Source organism: Spinacia oleracea, chromosome 2 (genome assembly GCF_020520425.1).
Source record: "Spinacia oleracea cultivar Varoflay chromosome 2, BTI_SOV_V1, whole genome shotgun sequence".
Classification (NCBI taxonomy): Eukaryota; Viridiplantae; Streptophyta; class Magnoliopsida; order Caryophyllales; family Amaranthaceae; genus Spinacia; species Spinacia oleracea.
In genome coordinates, this window is record NC_079488.1 from 104,327,053 (window position 1) to 104,341,177 (window position 14,125).

The following is a 14,125-nucleotide window of genomic DNA, read 5'->3' on the forward strand; positions in this document are numbered from 1 at the left end:
CACTTTTCTTAAAATACGTACTCTATATTTTTTTTATCAAACAATACTACTCCTCTGTTTCTTAATACTCGCACCGTTTTGACTTTTTGCACTATTTACATAATTCACTTTGACCCTATTTTATTTCTAGTATATGAAAACTAATATTAGTATATAATATATTGTTGGCTTTATCTTAATATATATTTTTAAAATATTAAAATTTTATAAGTTTTTATAATATGTAGTTAAAGATATTGGTGGTCAAAGTTGTGCATCGGCATGCGTGTGCAGTCAAAACGATGCGAGTATTAAGGGACGGAGGGAGTATAAAAATGAGAATGAGGGAGTAGTCTATTTGTCATCTCATTATTTGTTGTGACTCTCTATCCACAAAAATAAAATAAAATACGTCCTCTTCCGACCATGGAGGTATGGAAGTAGCATATTTTTTGACCAAAATTAATGAGCAAAGAAACCCAACTGCCCAAAAGAATCTGCAATTCTTTCGGCGCGACAAATGTGGTCAACTCGAATACCATTCACCTCAACGCTCATAACAACACCCCCATTTCTACTTCTTTATCGTCGCTCTGCATCATCTTACTCAACTGCTCCAGTTGCTCTTATTCATAAGCCGCGGCCTCACTACCTCAAATTTCTCTCTCCTCATCGTAGACTCGCCACTTACTCCGCCATGAATGGAAAAAATTCCGACGCCGGCGATTCTCCGGCTGACCATGTTATCGGGAATTGGTTCTCGTTGCCGGAACTCCGACTTCGTGATCATTATTTCACTGTTCCACTCGATTACTCCCTCCGCTCCGATTCATCTTTTCCTAAAATCAGCGTTTTTGCTCGCGAAGTTGTTGCCGGTACAATCTAATTTTCTCTCTCTTCAAATTTTACAAATTCACAATTGCATTGTCGATTTAGATTATGTATATATCAGATTTCAATCAATTGACGTCATTCGGACATGGTTGTATCATGTGAATATGTTAAAAATGGATCTAACTTTTGATGGAAAGGAGTTCTATAAATAAGGATCATGAAAAAGGTATAAAAAGGGGAGGAGCTTTTTTTCTACTTTTGTATTTTGTATGTTGAGGTGTGTAAATGTGTATGTGATCATTGTGATGTGTGTGGTAATGCAGAAATTAGTGGTTACCTTTTTTGTTTTAGCACGATTTTAATTTTTAACACATAAAGTTATCTACAGTTTTCTTGTTGGATTATATGTTATTTGTATTTGATTATGATTTACGGGTGATTAGTTGATTACTGATTAGCTTTTATTTTACTCAAGAATCTTGAATTGTAAAAGTGGATTTTGTAATTTCGTTTTGGTGGTAGGGTACTTTCACAATTGTTAAACAATGACATTAGATTGACTAGAACTGTTTGTATATCCCCACTTTACTTAATAATAGCAACATTATATCGTGCACCTATGCTGTAAGAATAATGTGCTCCCACCGGCTCGCGTGGATGTGTGACCGCCATGTGTTGTGTGCACACGAACCGCAACCACACGCAAAATTAACTGTTGCTGTTGCATAATCTGCATTTTGATTCAACTTGAAGCTGCACAGCAGCTTGATTCTAGGCGCAGAAAAGTTATTGCCAAACAAGTTAACAGGTGTGGGAACTTTTTTTTTTATTTTGGCAAGCAAGATAGAGATTTTATACATAACAAAACAACCAATACACAACCTAGACAGGAAAGGAAAAGGGCAACCCTTTAGGAAGGACACCCCTAAACCCAAACTGTCTCCAAATAAAGCTCAACTAACTGAGCTAAAAAGACCAGCAACTAAATATAGAGAGAGAGTAACCAATCTCTGTCACTCCTTAGTGCTCACTTTCTTGCCTAAGATATCTTAATTATGTGTTTAACACTGAACTAGATACATTGAGTAGTGTTGACTGTAGTTGGAACAGATCGCTCCCAAATAGCTGAGTTTCTATCTCTCCAAACATGACACCACACCCGCAATTGCATCATAACTAAGTGACTTTCTTCTTGAAGGAATTTTTGCAGTATCTGTACCAATTTCAGGAGCTGGAACAAGCTGTTTTTGTGAGTGTGGAAGCCCAATCATTGCAGAATCAGATTAATGCACTCAGTGCTAAACCTGCAGTTGAAAAACAAATGAGAACTAGTCTCAGACTGCTAACCACAGAGGGCACACAGATGTAGTCTAGACTTGGTTTTAAGTCTATCTTGAAGTGCCAACCAGATTGTAGACCTGTGTTTAGGAACGTGTATCTGTCCCAAACAAAGGCATGCCAGTTCACATTGGGATTCTGGTCACAAAGTTTCTTATAAGTGTTACCAATAGAAAAGCTAGAGAAGAAGGGAATTTGTTGGTGCATTCATGCTTCACTCTTCAGATGTACTTAATGGCCCAAATAACTTGTAGGAACCTTTTTCGACCTTCGTCATTATAGCCTGGTTTTCCATCTTAAGAACATAAGTTTCGAGTTTAGTAGGGTATAAGTTTCGTTTAACAAGGGCTAATAAGTTTAAAGATAGTTTTGGTTCTTTGGGATAAGGGCTAGTAATTCCAACTCACAACTAATGGTAAGTTAAGATGAGGGATTAATTAGTTCAACATTACTTTTTTGCATGCAACTGCTGAACGTACAATTGGAATTTCATACATTTGGTCCGAGTTGTTAATGGCCATCCTGTTACTAAAATGTTTGAACTGAAAAACAACTAAAATGGGTCGTACTTATCATGAGGGTCCATCTAAGTGCTTTTTTGGTTCACTTGGGTAGTAACTTCCCATGGGAAGTTTTATTTCATGTGAAGTTAATTCCTAGTAAATAGCTTAATGATGTTTGGTTGAAGTCGGACATTTGTACTTGATGGGATTTGACATGGGAATTGTGACTTACCAAGGGGAGGGTAGGTAAGCCACTTCTCATGTTCCATGGGAATTTCAACTTCAAAAAGAAGTTCCAATTCCCCCATTACGCCCAATTCATGCTAACCAAACAACTTGCCATATTGCACTTCCTAGGAACTCACACTTCCTCCTTTATTTACCTGCAACCAAATGTCTCTTAAGTGGGCATGTAGAAATCTAGTTTTGTCTATCTGGCACTCTTGCTAATGTGATATGTATGGTACAACCGCATGTTTATGGACTTTTGCCAACTTGAGGCTCAGAAATCAATATTTCTCCCTTTTCTCTCAGCTGGTAAGGAAGATCAACCACTGCCATATCTTCTATATCTGCAAGGTGGACCTGGGTTTGAGTCTCCACGTCCTACTGAATCAAATGGTTGGATTGGTAAAGCATGTGAAGGCTATCGTGTTGTGTTGTTGGATCAGGCATGATTTTTTGGAAGCTTCATTTGCAAATACTGTTATTAGGATTAGGTTATGGTTCTTGGCTTCCTATTGGAGTTACCTGATGCAGTTTTTATACAGCGTGGAACAGGCTTGTCAACTCCCTTGAACACATCTTCTATGCGGCAAATGAAATCTGCAGAAGATCTGGCTCAATATTTGAAACATTTCCGTGCAGACAACATTGTGAACGATGCTGAATTCATTAGAGAGCGCATTGTTCCAGAAGCTGGGCCTTGGACTATCTTGGGTCAGGTATAAATTGACTTTGGTACTTGTCTCTTGATTGTTTTGCATGATTGCATTCATAGCTTGCGAGTACAGATGCTGTATCTTTTACGTTTCATGTATTGTTTATCTTAACTAAGTTTTAACTAGTATTTGTTCCCCATAAGGCCATAACCTTTCCATGCTTGCTCCAACTCTTCAGTCTAGTGGAAAGAAGTGTATTTATAGAGTAAACAAAAGAATGTTCGTTTGTGTTCTCTTTTCTTTTGATCCTAGGTGTTTAGGATTCATGTCTTATTCTATTTTGAGATATCTGCCTGTGTAGTTTGCATACTAATTATTGAGCTCCTTGTCACTATTAAGTAATAAAAATTAATGACCCTTTCTTTCCCTTTTATTTTCAGAGCTATGGGGGTTTTTGTGCTGTTACATATTTAAGTTTTGCCCCACAAGGGTTAAAGCAAGTCCTTGTAACAGGCGGAATTCCTTCAATTAAGAATGGCTGTACTGCAGATGCCGTGTATCATGCATGCTTTGAAAAGATTGTGCGGCAAAATGAGAAATATTATGAAAGATTTCCCCAGGATGTTGAAGTTGTTCGAAATATTGTTAAATACTTAGAAAATTGTGAAGAAGGCGGGGTATGACATACTACAAATTATAAGTTCACTTTTCAAATATTTTGGATTGCCTTATGTCATAAACTTAGTTGGGCGTCATTGTATCATATTGTTTTCTTGAACGAAGGTGCCTCTACCATCTGGTGGAATGTTAACCCCAAGGGGACTTCAAACTCTTGGCCTTGCTGGTCTAGGGTCTGGTACTGGCTTTGAGCGGTTGCATTACTTGTAAGTATCTGGTTGATAACGTGCTTTACTTAATCTGGAATAAAATTATATACCGTAATTCTTTAGTCTTCCTAATTTCGTCTTTTCTTTGTTCTTTCCCTTAATTCCTCTGTTTTCCACAGGCTTGAGAGAGCCTGGGATCCTGTTATAACTCCAGGTGCACAAAAGCAACTCAGTTATTACTTTCTGAATGCAGTAAGTAAAATCAATACCTGTAAGGCTGTAATTCAAGTACACTGACTCCATTATTTACTTGGTATGTCAATTATTTGCTTGAAACTTTCATTGATGGCAGTTTGATAATTGGGGGGGTTTCAACACGAACCCACTATATGCGATACTTCACGAGGTGATTTACTGCCAAGTAAGTTTAGTCTCTATCAGTACAGATTTTTTTAAAAAAAATAATAAAAACAAGCTGTATGCATACATTGGAGCATAAATGCTTGCTTTTGCATGTCTAGCAAAGATTTCATGATAATCATGATTAGTGTTTTCGGTTCTGCAGGGTGCTCCATCTCAGTGGGCTGCTCAAAGAATAAGGGAGGCCAACGGAAGCAAGTTTGACGCAATCAAAGCAGCAAAAGAAGGGCGTCCTGTATATTTTACGGGAGAGGTAACTTTCTTGAGATTGTATTTGATTATTACGTAGAGTAGTAATTAATCATTGGGATATAACGTATGCTCAGTTCTGGTAATGGGCTGAAGCTGAATCCCTACTTATGCTACAACTGTGCAACATATGATAGACCCACCATCCAGCGTTTTATTATGTATCTTTGGGGATGTTTGATTGTGTAAGAAGACCCCTTATTCCCCTAAATGATGTTTCAAATCCCTTTCCCCCATTTTTCATTTTTATAGTTTCTCCAAATCCTTGAAACCTGATTTCCTCCTCACTAGGACTTAATTTCATCTCCTCTACACGATATTAATTGGCTTCTAGCTCCGACACGATGATGTAACACTACGGCACTACGCGGCCCACCCATTGGCTATAGCACCACTGCAGCACCAATCGCCACCACCACCACTGTTTGTTTCAAGTGTCACATCCTCCTTGGCTACAAACTTTCTTGGGTATTTTGGGTCATTGAGTCTCTTCCTACAAAGTTCTCAATGAATTTGCAATACAGTCAGTTTTAGCATGAAATGGAAAATGTGACCCCATTTCCTCATAGAGTCACCCCAGAATACCCAAGTTAGTATGCTCAACCCCATATCAGTTTTAAAGCTGTCCATGTCTCACCTTACACTCGTCTCACACAAGAATTTCTTGAACAATTCTGTGTGAAGTCAGTGTAATTTGCAGCATATGTTGTGTTAAAACGCATTCATTATCATTCATTATCATTACCCCATTGCCTCAAAGAGGCTCCCGCAAAAAGCGGGGTAAGGGGGGTCGGACGTACGCAACCTTACCCCTGCAATTGCAGAGAGGTTGTTTCCAATTGACCAAGAAGCGATAACGGGATGACAACGGGACGACCATCTTCTACTTCATGGAAAGGAAGCGAAGAGGTTTTAAGAGCCATTTTGATTTAGTCCATTACATCCCATAGCCAAAAGAATAAATGAATCTTTGGCTCCATCAGAAATGGACATAGTTGTGTTAAAACGCAGATGAACAAAAATTTGTACCCGTAACTAAGTTCTGTTTTCTTATCCGGGAGCCGAGATAAAAGGGTACTTGCTTACCTGTTTGACGCATTTGCTTGCTTTGTTTGTCATTGACAACAAAAATAGTTCAATGATGTCTGATCCACAGTCAATGTTCTGCTGAGTGTTACTTGCATATTAAAATTTGTAGCCGTTAACTTCTCCTCATGTAATCTAATCTAACGTGAAACTCTTGTTGCACAGATGGTATTTCCATGGATGTTTGATGAGATTTCTGCCTTAAAACATCTAAAGGAGCTGTCCCAAATACTGTCAGAGAAAAAAGATTGGCCTCCATTATATGACGTAGCAGCACTGGAGAACAATAAGGTCTGATTCCCCTGCCTTGTACATGTGCTTGGGTCCTGATTTGTTTTTTCCCTTCTGTCGGACTCTCCCCTAGAGGCCTAGACTCTTAACCCCTTTGCCGTAATTGTTATGATTAAAATCCAGGGTTTAGAGCTTGTATCTTCGCTTAAATTGCAGATCTTTGGAACTTCTTATTGTGTCAAGCCTGTCTTTATCCCCTAGAATTTAAATGTTTTGTTGCTGCTTTTATTGACCCTTTACTTTCTTGGTTTGCCCCTACATCTAACATGCATGACAATGCTGATAGGTTCCTGTAGCAGCTGCACTCTACTATGAGGACATGTATGTGAACTTTGATCTGGCCATGGAAACTGCTAAACATATATCCGGAATAAGGCTGTGGATAACTAATGAATACATGCATTCTGGTTTACGGGACGGGGGAAGTCATGTCTTCGATCATCTGATGGGTTTGCTGAATGGGAAGAAGCCTTTGTTCTAACAAGTTTCCAGTCTCTGATTTTTGGGTATCTAATAAATACTGGTTTTCTTTCCACAAATTGCCAGATTGTAACATGTTTCACCGAGTTAGTTTCTAGAAACTGGAATAATTTGTTTGTTCATATTCGTGAATAAAGTTGTTTTTCTGTCGTTCAGAACATGAAATTCTTTGCATCACATTTTAATCATAAACTCTTCCCAATTCAGCTTAAAATTTACTCCAATCTTTGACTGAACAACGCTCAAACAAACATGAGCCAACTTGATGTTAAAATATACATGACATGATTTGGAGAATTTAGTGGCAACTGAGCAACTGATTGTGTAAAAATATACACGACTTCTAATTAAGTGAGTCAAAATATTATAATATCGAGGTTTGTGCATCCATAACAATGTATAAGAAGTACTCCACTACTCCATATATGGTCGATGGTTCCATTATCTCTTCTGGCCAGAGTTCTGGACATGAGTCTCTTCATGCTTACAAAAACAATACTCCGTACCATAAATAAGTATATCCCTCCTTCAAGCCTTCACGGAATAACTCTCTTCATGGTTGCATTGTATCTTTTAACTAATTATTTATCTAGTACTTGTTGTGTATAACTAGAAGTCTCCGTATTCGAGAGTGAGGGATAACCCAGTTGTTTAAAGCTTCTATCCCGAGTTCAGGTGATCCTGAGATCGATTCTTATTCCCGCCCTTTTGGGCTTGTGGCTCATTCGCAAAAAAAAAAAAAAAAAAAAAAAATCTCCGTGCTACTGTACTATAGTAAACCCTGTAGCAAAAAACTACTTTGTATATACTATGTAGGTTGGTGGCGAAGTTTAACAAATTAACATACTTAAAATTTCTGCAGGAAGCTACCGTGTAATTTGTGTATGTATATGCGTCATTGCGTCCACATATTCGCAATTCACCATTGATGGACTTTGTTTTTAAGATAAAGACAGATTAATTCCTACTCAAATTAGATAAAATGCAAACTTAATTGGATATTTGTAGGAAAACCCCTTATACAAATGTAATGGTTAGTTGAACCAACAAAGTAGGTGTATTTTTGTTGGCCTCTTATCTTTCATTTCCCATTTTGGAACTCCTTCAAACACTCCCTTTTCCCTCCTTTTTCATTCTGGCCAACCTTCTCACCTTCCACCCATCTCATCATATACTCATACGGCTTTTATATCTTTCTCTGGTTCTTGATTTGATCTTCATCTATCTGTGGAGCCCTCATGGAAGACCAGCAAAACATCCCACAGGTTCAAGTTCAACAATTTTCACCTCATTATGAACTTCTTCAATGCATTCAACCAAATAATATCGACCTAGCTTCCACAACAACTGTCTCGGATAACATTGATTGGTCCAGCTTTTTGATCAATTCACCAACTGCTAATACTGCTAGTGACGATGATCATCATCAATTTCTTAGTTGTTTTGAGCATCAAAGCAATAGTTCTGATCTTTTGGGTGGTGGAAACTGTAGTAACAGTGAGAGCAATGAAGAAGTTAAAGGATATATTGATAATAAGATGGAAAACAGCAAGAGTAGATTTAGTAGTAGTGGTGGTGTTAGTAGTAGTCCGAGATCAAGAAAAGCTAGGGAAGTTCCTCGATTTGCGTTCCAAACAAGGAGTTCAGAAGACATCCTTGATGATGGATATCGTTGGAGGAAATATGGTCAGAAATCCGTCAAGAATAACAAATACCCAAGGTATGTATATATGTAAACTGTCTAGGTTTTTATTGCCTGGTAAACAATTTTTCTCCTTAGGGAGTATAGATGATGGTACCATCATTTAAGAATACCTTGTTCTTGAGTCCGTTTAAAGAACGGACATTAACATAGTGGTTGTTTAGCCATTTTTTAAAATTCTAATTTTATCAAGAGTCTGTGATTTTCTATGTTACTTGGACTCGGGTACTAGTACTAGTGTCGGACATGGATACGTTTTCAAGTGTCCGACTCGGCTAAACTGTGAAATTTTCCATGATTTAAGTCGAAAATGAAGTGTCGCAATGTCTGTACCCATGTCGGAGTGTCGAGGATCTGACACGGGTACTTGAGGTAAAATGAAAAGTCCGAGTAACATAGGTGATTTTAGTGTGAATATATGATCTAAATAGAGGTGTAATTTAAAGATTGAAAAAATATACTTCGTATAAATTAAATGGTAAATTGATTTTGAGTATTTGTAGAAGAGGTTGAATGAACATATGAACGAAATGGTGGATTGATGTTGAATGAATAAGTTGAAGTGAAAGAAATGTTACAACTGTAAAATATACGGAGTAGCAAACAACACAAAGAATGAAAAAAAAAATTACCAAATTGATGGATGAAAGAAAGAAATGATATGTGTCATCTAATCATCTATGGTTTCACTTTTAAATACTAGCTATAGATAAGAAAATTTCTGTAGTGTATTTCTAGTTACGGCCCCCCTAAAATTTGCGTATAATTGTATAATTATATAGTATATTGCTTAATTTGCTCTACCGGCCCCCGTCCTAAAACCATTCAAGGTCCGCCACTGAATAGACCAGTTAATAGGTATAGATAGGCCAATTTAGACTGCCAAAATTAGTTATTCCGTTTTGTATAATGTACATGCATCATATATTCATATCATACATGTTTGATTAATGATTGAATTAAGATTATACAAATTAATAGGGAGTAATGTGTAACGTACACACATACAGGAGCTACTACCGGTGCACACATATTACGTGTAACGTGAAGAAACAAGTGCAGAGGCTATCCAAGGACTCTGGGATTGTTGTAACTACATACGAAGGAGTTCATAATCACCCTTGCGAGAAGTTGATGGAAGCCCTTTCTCCTCTCCTTAACCAAATGCAATTTCTCTCTAGTTTAACCTAAGTTTTAATTTGTTGATCAATATTCTACCTGTTAACTTATTTATACATTAAATTAACCACATTTAAGTTAAAGATTCTTCAAAGAATATACATATACATATACATATACATATACATATGAAATGTACATGTAATCAATGGACATATATACATGATAATATTTGATACAGATAGCTTGTAATTAACTTTAGCTGATTCTTTCTTATATAGTCAGGCTCATTACATATGTAAGATTATTTTACAAGACAAATATTTTTACAGGTTTTATTACCTATTATGCATAGTTTATCGAATTTGGAGTTGATAGATGATGTTCTTGGTTTGATAGCTAAAGTATGAGGTAGGAAAGAGGAGATAACATAACCATCTTATAATCCTGTAAAATTATGAGTACAAGCTAGTATATACTTTCTCAATTCTTATTTACATGATATATTGAGTATTTAACACTAATCACACAAGCTCATTTGACTTCCAGCTTTTTGTGATTTATACATAAGAAAAAACATAGTCGTGTAAGGTTGTATTAGAGTCATCTCAATAAATATTTTTTAAATATCAATTTTTTATAATTTGTTTTTATCCATAATGAAAGATATTAATGTTTGAAATCGTGCATTGACAAATGTGCCTAAATAATTGTGTCATGTAAAAAAGAAATGAGAAACTATAATTTTTTAGTATTCATTTCCTTATTATTTTATTGGTTTTCAGATGAAACGTTATTTAGTTTAATAACAATTTTAATTTGCTACCCTTGAAGGTAGGATAAAAATTTACATGATGGTACAATGATAAATCTAAAAATGAGATGACAACAAATTTCAGACTCGTTCTTTTCTTCCACTTAAACCAACATGATAACATTTTGGTACTGTGTTGTAGAATTTGTACTCTTCTGTAATCCATTTCGCGAATTGCAAAATATGGTTTATGCACCGGATGCACAATGCTTATTGTGCACCCTATTTTTAAATGAATATATAGTTCAAATACGAAGAACATATACTGAATGAACTTATAGTTCAAAACCAAAAAACATATAGTTCAAATATTTCACTTGTACATATACATTAGGTATATAATACAAATTGCGCAAAAATAGGGTTAAGTGTAAAATATAATTTGAGTGTAGCATTTTATTGTGCTTAGGGATACATTATGAAATTAAAAACATGAATGACTTTTAAGGTATCTAGGCTATGTTTTCTTCACCTTAACCTTGTTTCTATTACTCATGTTAATTTTTAATACTTCGTAGTACTTTTTGTTAAGTCGGAGCAAATAAGAAAAATTCAGTGTAGATCGGACTAGACCAGAAAAAGTAATGGACACTCACATAAAATATCGATTGAACCATATCAGAAAAATTTAGATCATACCAAACAAAACGAGAAAAATCAGACCAGACCATATCAGTCCCTTAAAATTTTTAATATGTTTGCCTAGTTCAGTAGTTTGGTACTGAAATTAGGCAATACTCCGTATCTTAATAATTAATGGCTACATAGGTATGCATCTATCTCTAGATGCATATGAGCTAAGACACACTACATTATACATACCCATTTTTCTCTCGCCTCTGACCTTTACCCATTTTCTCTCTCATCAAACCCCATTTTATTTTTCTCTCACCATTTTCTCTTTCATCAAAACCTCCACATTCTCTCCAATCAAATTACATATTTATCTCTCTTTACACCTCCAATTTGACTCCGATGGATTCCACAGTGACGGTCACTCATGCGATTCCGGCGAATTTCAAGTCGGATTCGTCGGATTTCTGGTCAGATTTGTCGAATTTTTGGTCGGATATGTCAAATTTTGGTCAGATCTATCGATTTTTTGGTCGAATCTGTCGAATTTCTAATCGATTCCGGCAAATTTTTTATCAGATCCGTCGAATATCTCTTTCCTCTCTTTACGCCAATCCATGTTTATTTGTATGAAATTCGTGAGTTTTCATTGTAAATTAATCTTTAATTTGCATTTATTCAAGGTTCATTTGCTGCGAATTCGTGTTTAATAATTTGTTAGTTTCGTCACTAAATTTGATTGTGATTTTAATTTACATATTGTCGTTAATTGATTTCGTGGTTGGAGATGTTCAAATTAATATATGTCGATGTTCAAAATAATACATGTAGGTGTTCATTTTTTTTAAAACAACAATTTTATGTTGCGATTTTAGATCTATCAACGTTCATGTTTAATTTATAAAGTTCGATGTTTAGAATTGTAGAATGAACTACATTTGGTAACTTGATATTGTGTTGTTGTTGTTGTTGTTGTTGTTGTTGTTGTTGTTGTTGTTGTTGTTGTTGTTGTTGTTGTTGTTGTTGTTGTTGTTGTTGTTGTTATTGTTGTTGTTGTGGTTGGTATTGTTGTTGGCATTGTTGTTCGTGGTGGTTGTGGTAGTTATTACTGAATATTAATTATGAATTTGTTATGTTCAGTTTATAATTTATCATGTTCAACTTATAAAAGATGATTTTCACAAATAATAACACTTTTGTGTGATGTTCAGTTTTTCAACTCTCGTGTTAAACTTATAAAGAATCATGTTCAACTAAATTCAACTTATAAAACTGATATGTTCAACACTTTGGTGTGATGTTGTTCAACGAAATTAAATTTAACTTATAAAACTAATTTATGTTCAATACCTTTGTATGATGTTCAGTTTCTGAAGTCTCATGTTCAACTTATAAATAATTATGTACAACTAAATTTAACCTATAAAACTATGACATCTTCAACACTTTGTGTGATGTCCAGTTTCTCTAATCTTATGTTCAACTTATATAGAATCATGTTCAACTAAAAGGCAAGCATCAACATTAATAAAAAAAGCAGTATACCATCAAACAACGAGCCAAAAGCACTCTTTAAAACAAATGTTCATTATTCTTTACTAAAAGATCATGTTCAAATTTTATAAGCATGTGTTCATTATTCTTTACTAAAATATCAAATTTGGCACCTTCTAAATATTGTCATGTTCAGTTTATAACTCATTATGTTCAACTTATAAAAGATGATGTTTAATTTATAAAAGAAGATGTTCACAAATAAGAACACTTTTGGGTGATGTTCAATTTTTCAAATCTTATGTTCAACTTATACAAAATCATGTTCAACTAAATTCAACTTATAAAACTAATATATGTTCAATACTTTGTGTGATGTTCAATTTCTCAGTCTCATGTTCAACTTATAAAGAATTATGTATGTACAGAATCATGTTCAACTAAAAGGCAAGTGGCAACAGTAATAAGCAGATGTTCATTATTCTTTACTAAAATATCAAAATTGGCACTTTCTAAATATTGTCATGGTCAGTTTATAACTCATCATGTTCAACTTATAAAAGATGATGTTCACAAATAAGAACAATTTTGTGTGATGTTCAGTTTATCAAGTCTCGTGTTCAACTTATAAACGAATCATATTCAACTAAATTCAACTTACAAAACTATCATATCTTCATGAATAAGAACACTTTGTGTGATGTTCAGTTTCTCAAGTCTTATATTCAATTTATACAGAACAATGTTCAACTAACAACATTATGATTTTCATGCAGGAAGGAAAAAGGTTAATATGAATGCGCCAACAAAAGAAAAAAACCGATTCAGAAATGAAAGATGTGGTATTAAGAGAGGCTTCAAGAAGTGAAGGCAAAAACAACAAGAAAAGAATCTGCAAATAAGGAAGCGATAGAAAGAGAAAAAAGACCGGTCTAGCGAAAAAGTGGAAGCCGAAAGGAAAGAATCAGAAAATTTAGAAGCATATAGAAATAGAAATAAATAGAAGAAGTATATAGAAAAATAGATAATATGTTCATTTTTTGGACATGAATGTTCATTAAGTTACTTTAAATGTCCATTTGTTTGTTCCTTATGTGTGCTTGCAGCTTACTCAAATAATGAGATTTTTTTTGAGGAAAACAAGCGTTATACAATATTTAGAAGAAAAAAAAAATTAAATTAAAAATTAAAAAAAAAAAAAAAAAAAAAAAGAGGGAACAGAATAATGCACTAAAAAAGGAAGGTTGAAACTGCTAAAACGAAGCAGTTGAACCTCATATGCATGCAAAATTGCATACATAGCTATGCAGCCAAAAATTTGGGCTCCGTATCTCATTAAATGGAAATTATGGACTTATGAAATCTCATTAAATTGAAACGAATTCCTTGTAAACTGGCCCATCATTCAATTAGCCCATAACCCATGGGCCATGTGTTTGAACATTACTGACGGCATCCTTAATGTTCACGAGTCCAGATGACCTCGACGTAGGTGACTAGGTGAGCTCTATTAGCGAGGTGGGCCCCGCATCTGA

At 35.1% G+C, this 14,125-nt stretch overlaps 2 protein-coding genes across 3 annotated transcripts; both read left to right on the forward strand.

Moving 5' to 3' along the window:
- The first annotated feature begins 377 nt into the window (after positions 1–377).
- On the forward strand, positions 378–7,053 carry LOC110790065 (uncharacterized). Of its 2 annotated transcripts, XM_021994803.2 has the most exons (10): positions 381–854; positions 3,189–3,325; positions 3,425–3,598; positions 3,976–4,212; positions 4,319–4,419; positions 4,542–4,614; positions 4,715–4,783; positions 4,928–5,035; positions 6,283–6,408; positions 6,695–7,053. In XM_021994803.2, exons 1-10 carry the CDS (start codon positions 500–502, stop codon positions 6,887–6,889), a joined length of 1,575 nt encoding a protein of 524 aa, XP_021850495.1. In that variant the 5' UTR covers positions 381–499; the 3' UTR covers positions 6,890–7,053. The 2 variants fall into 2 exon arrangements, with proteins under 2 accessions (XP_056693586.1, XP_021850495.1); XM_056837608.1 differs by lacking the exon at positions 3,189–3,325 and having other exon boundaries at positions 378–854; positions 3,435–3,598.
- A 130-nt stretch (positions 7,054–7,183) lies between these two features.
- Positions 7,184–10,142, forward strand: LOC110788700 (probable WRKY transcription factor 75). The gene is made up of 2 exons (XM_021993347.2): positions 7,184–8,608; positions 9,601–10,142. The coding sequence occupies exons 1-2, from the start codon at positions 8,127–8,129 to the stop codon at positions 9,779–9,781; spliced, it is 663 nt and encodes a 220-aa protein (XP_021849039.1). The 5' UTR covers positions 7,184–8,126; the 3' UTR covers positions 9,782–10,142.
- The last annotated feature ends 3,983 nt before the right edge of the window (positions 10,143–14,125 follow it).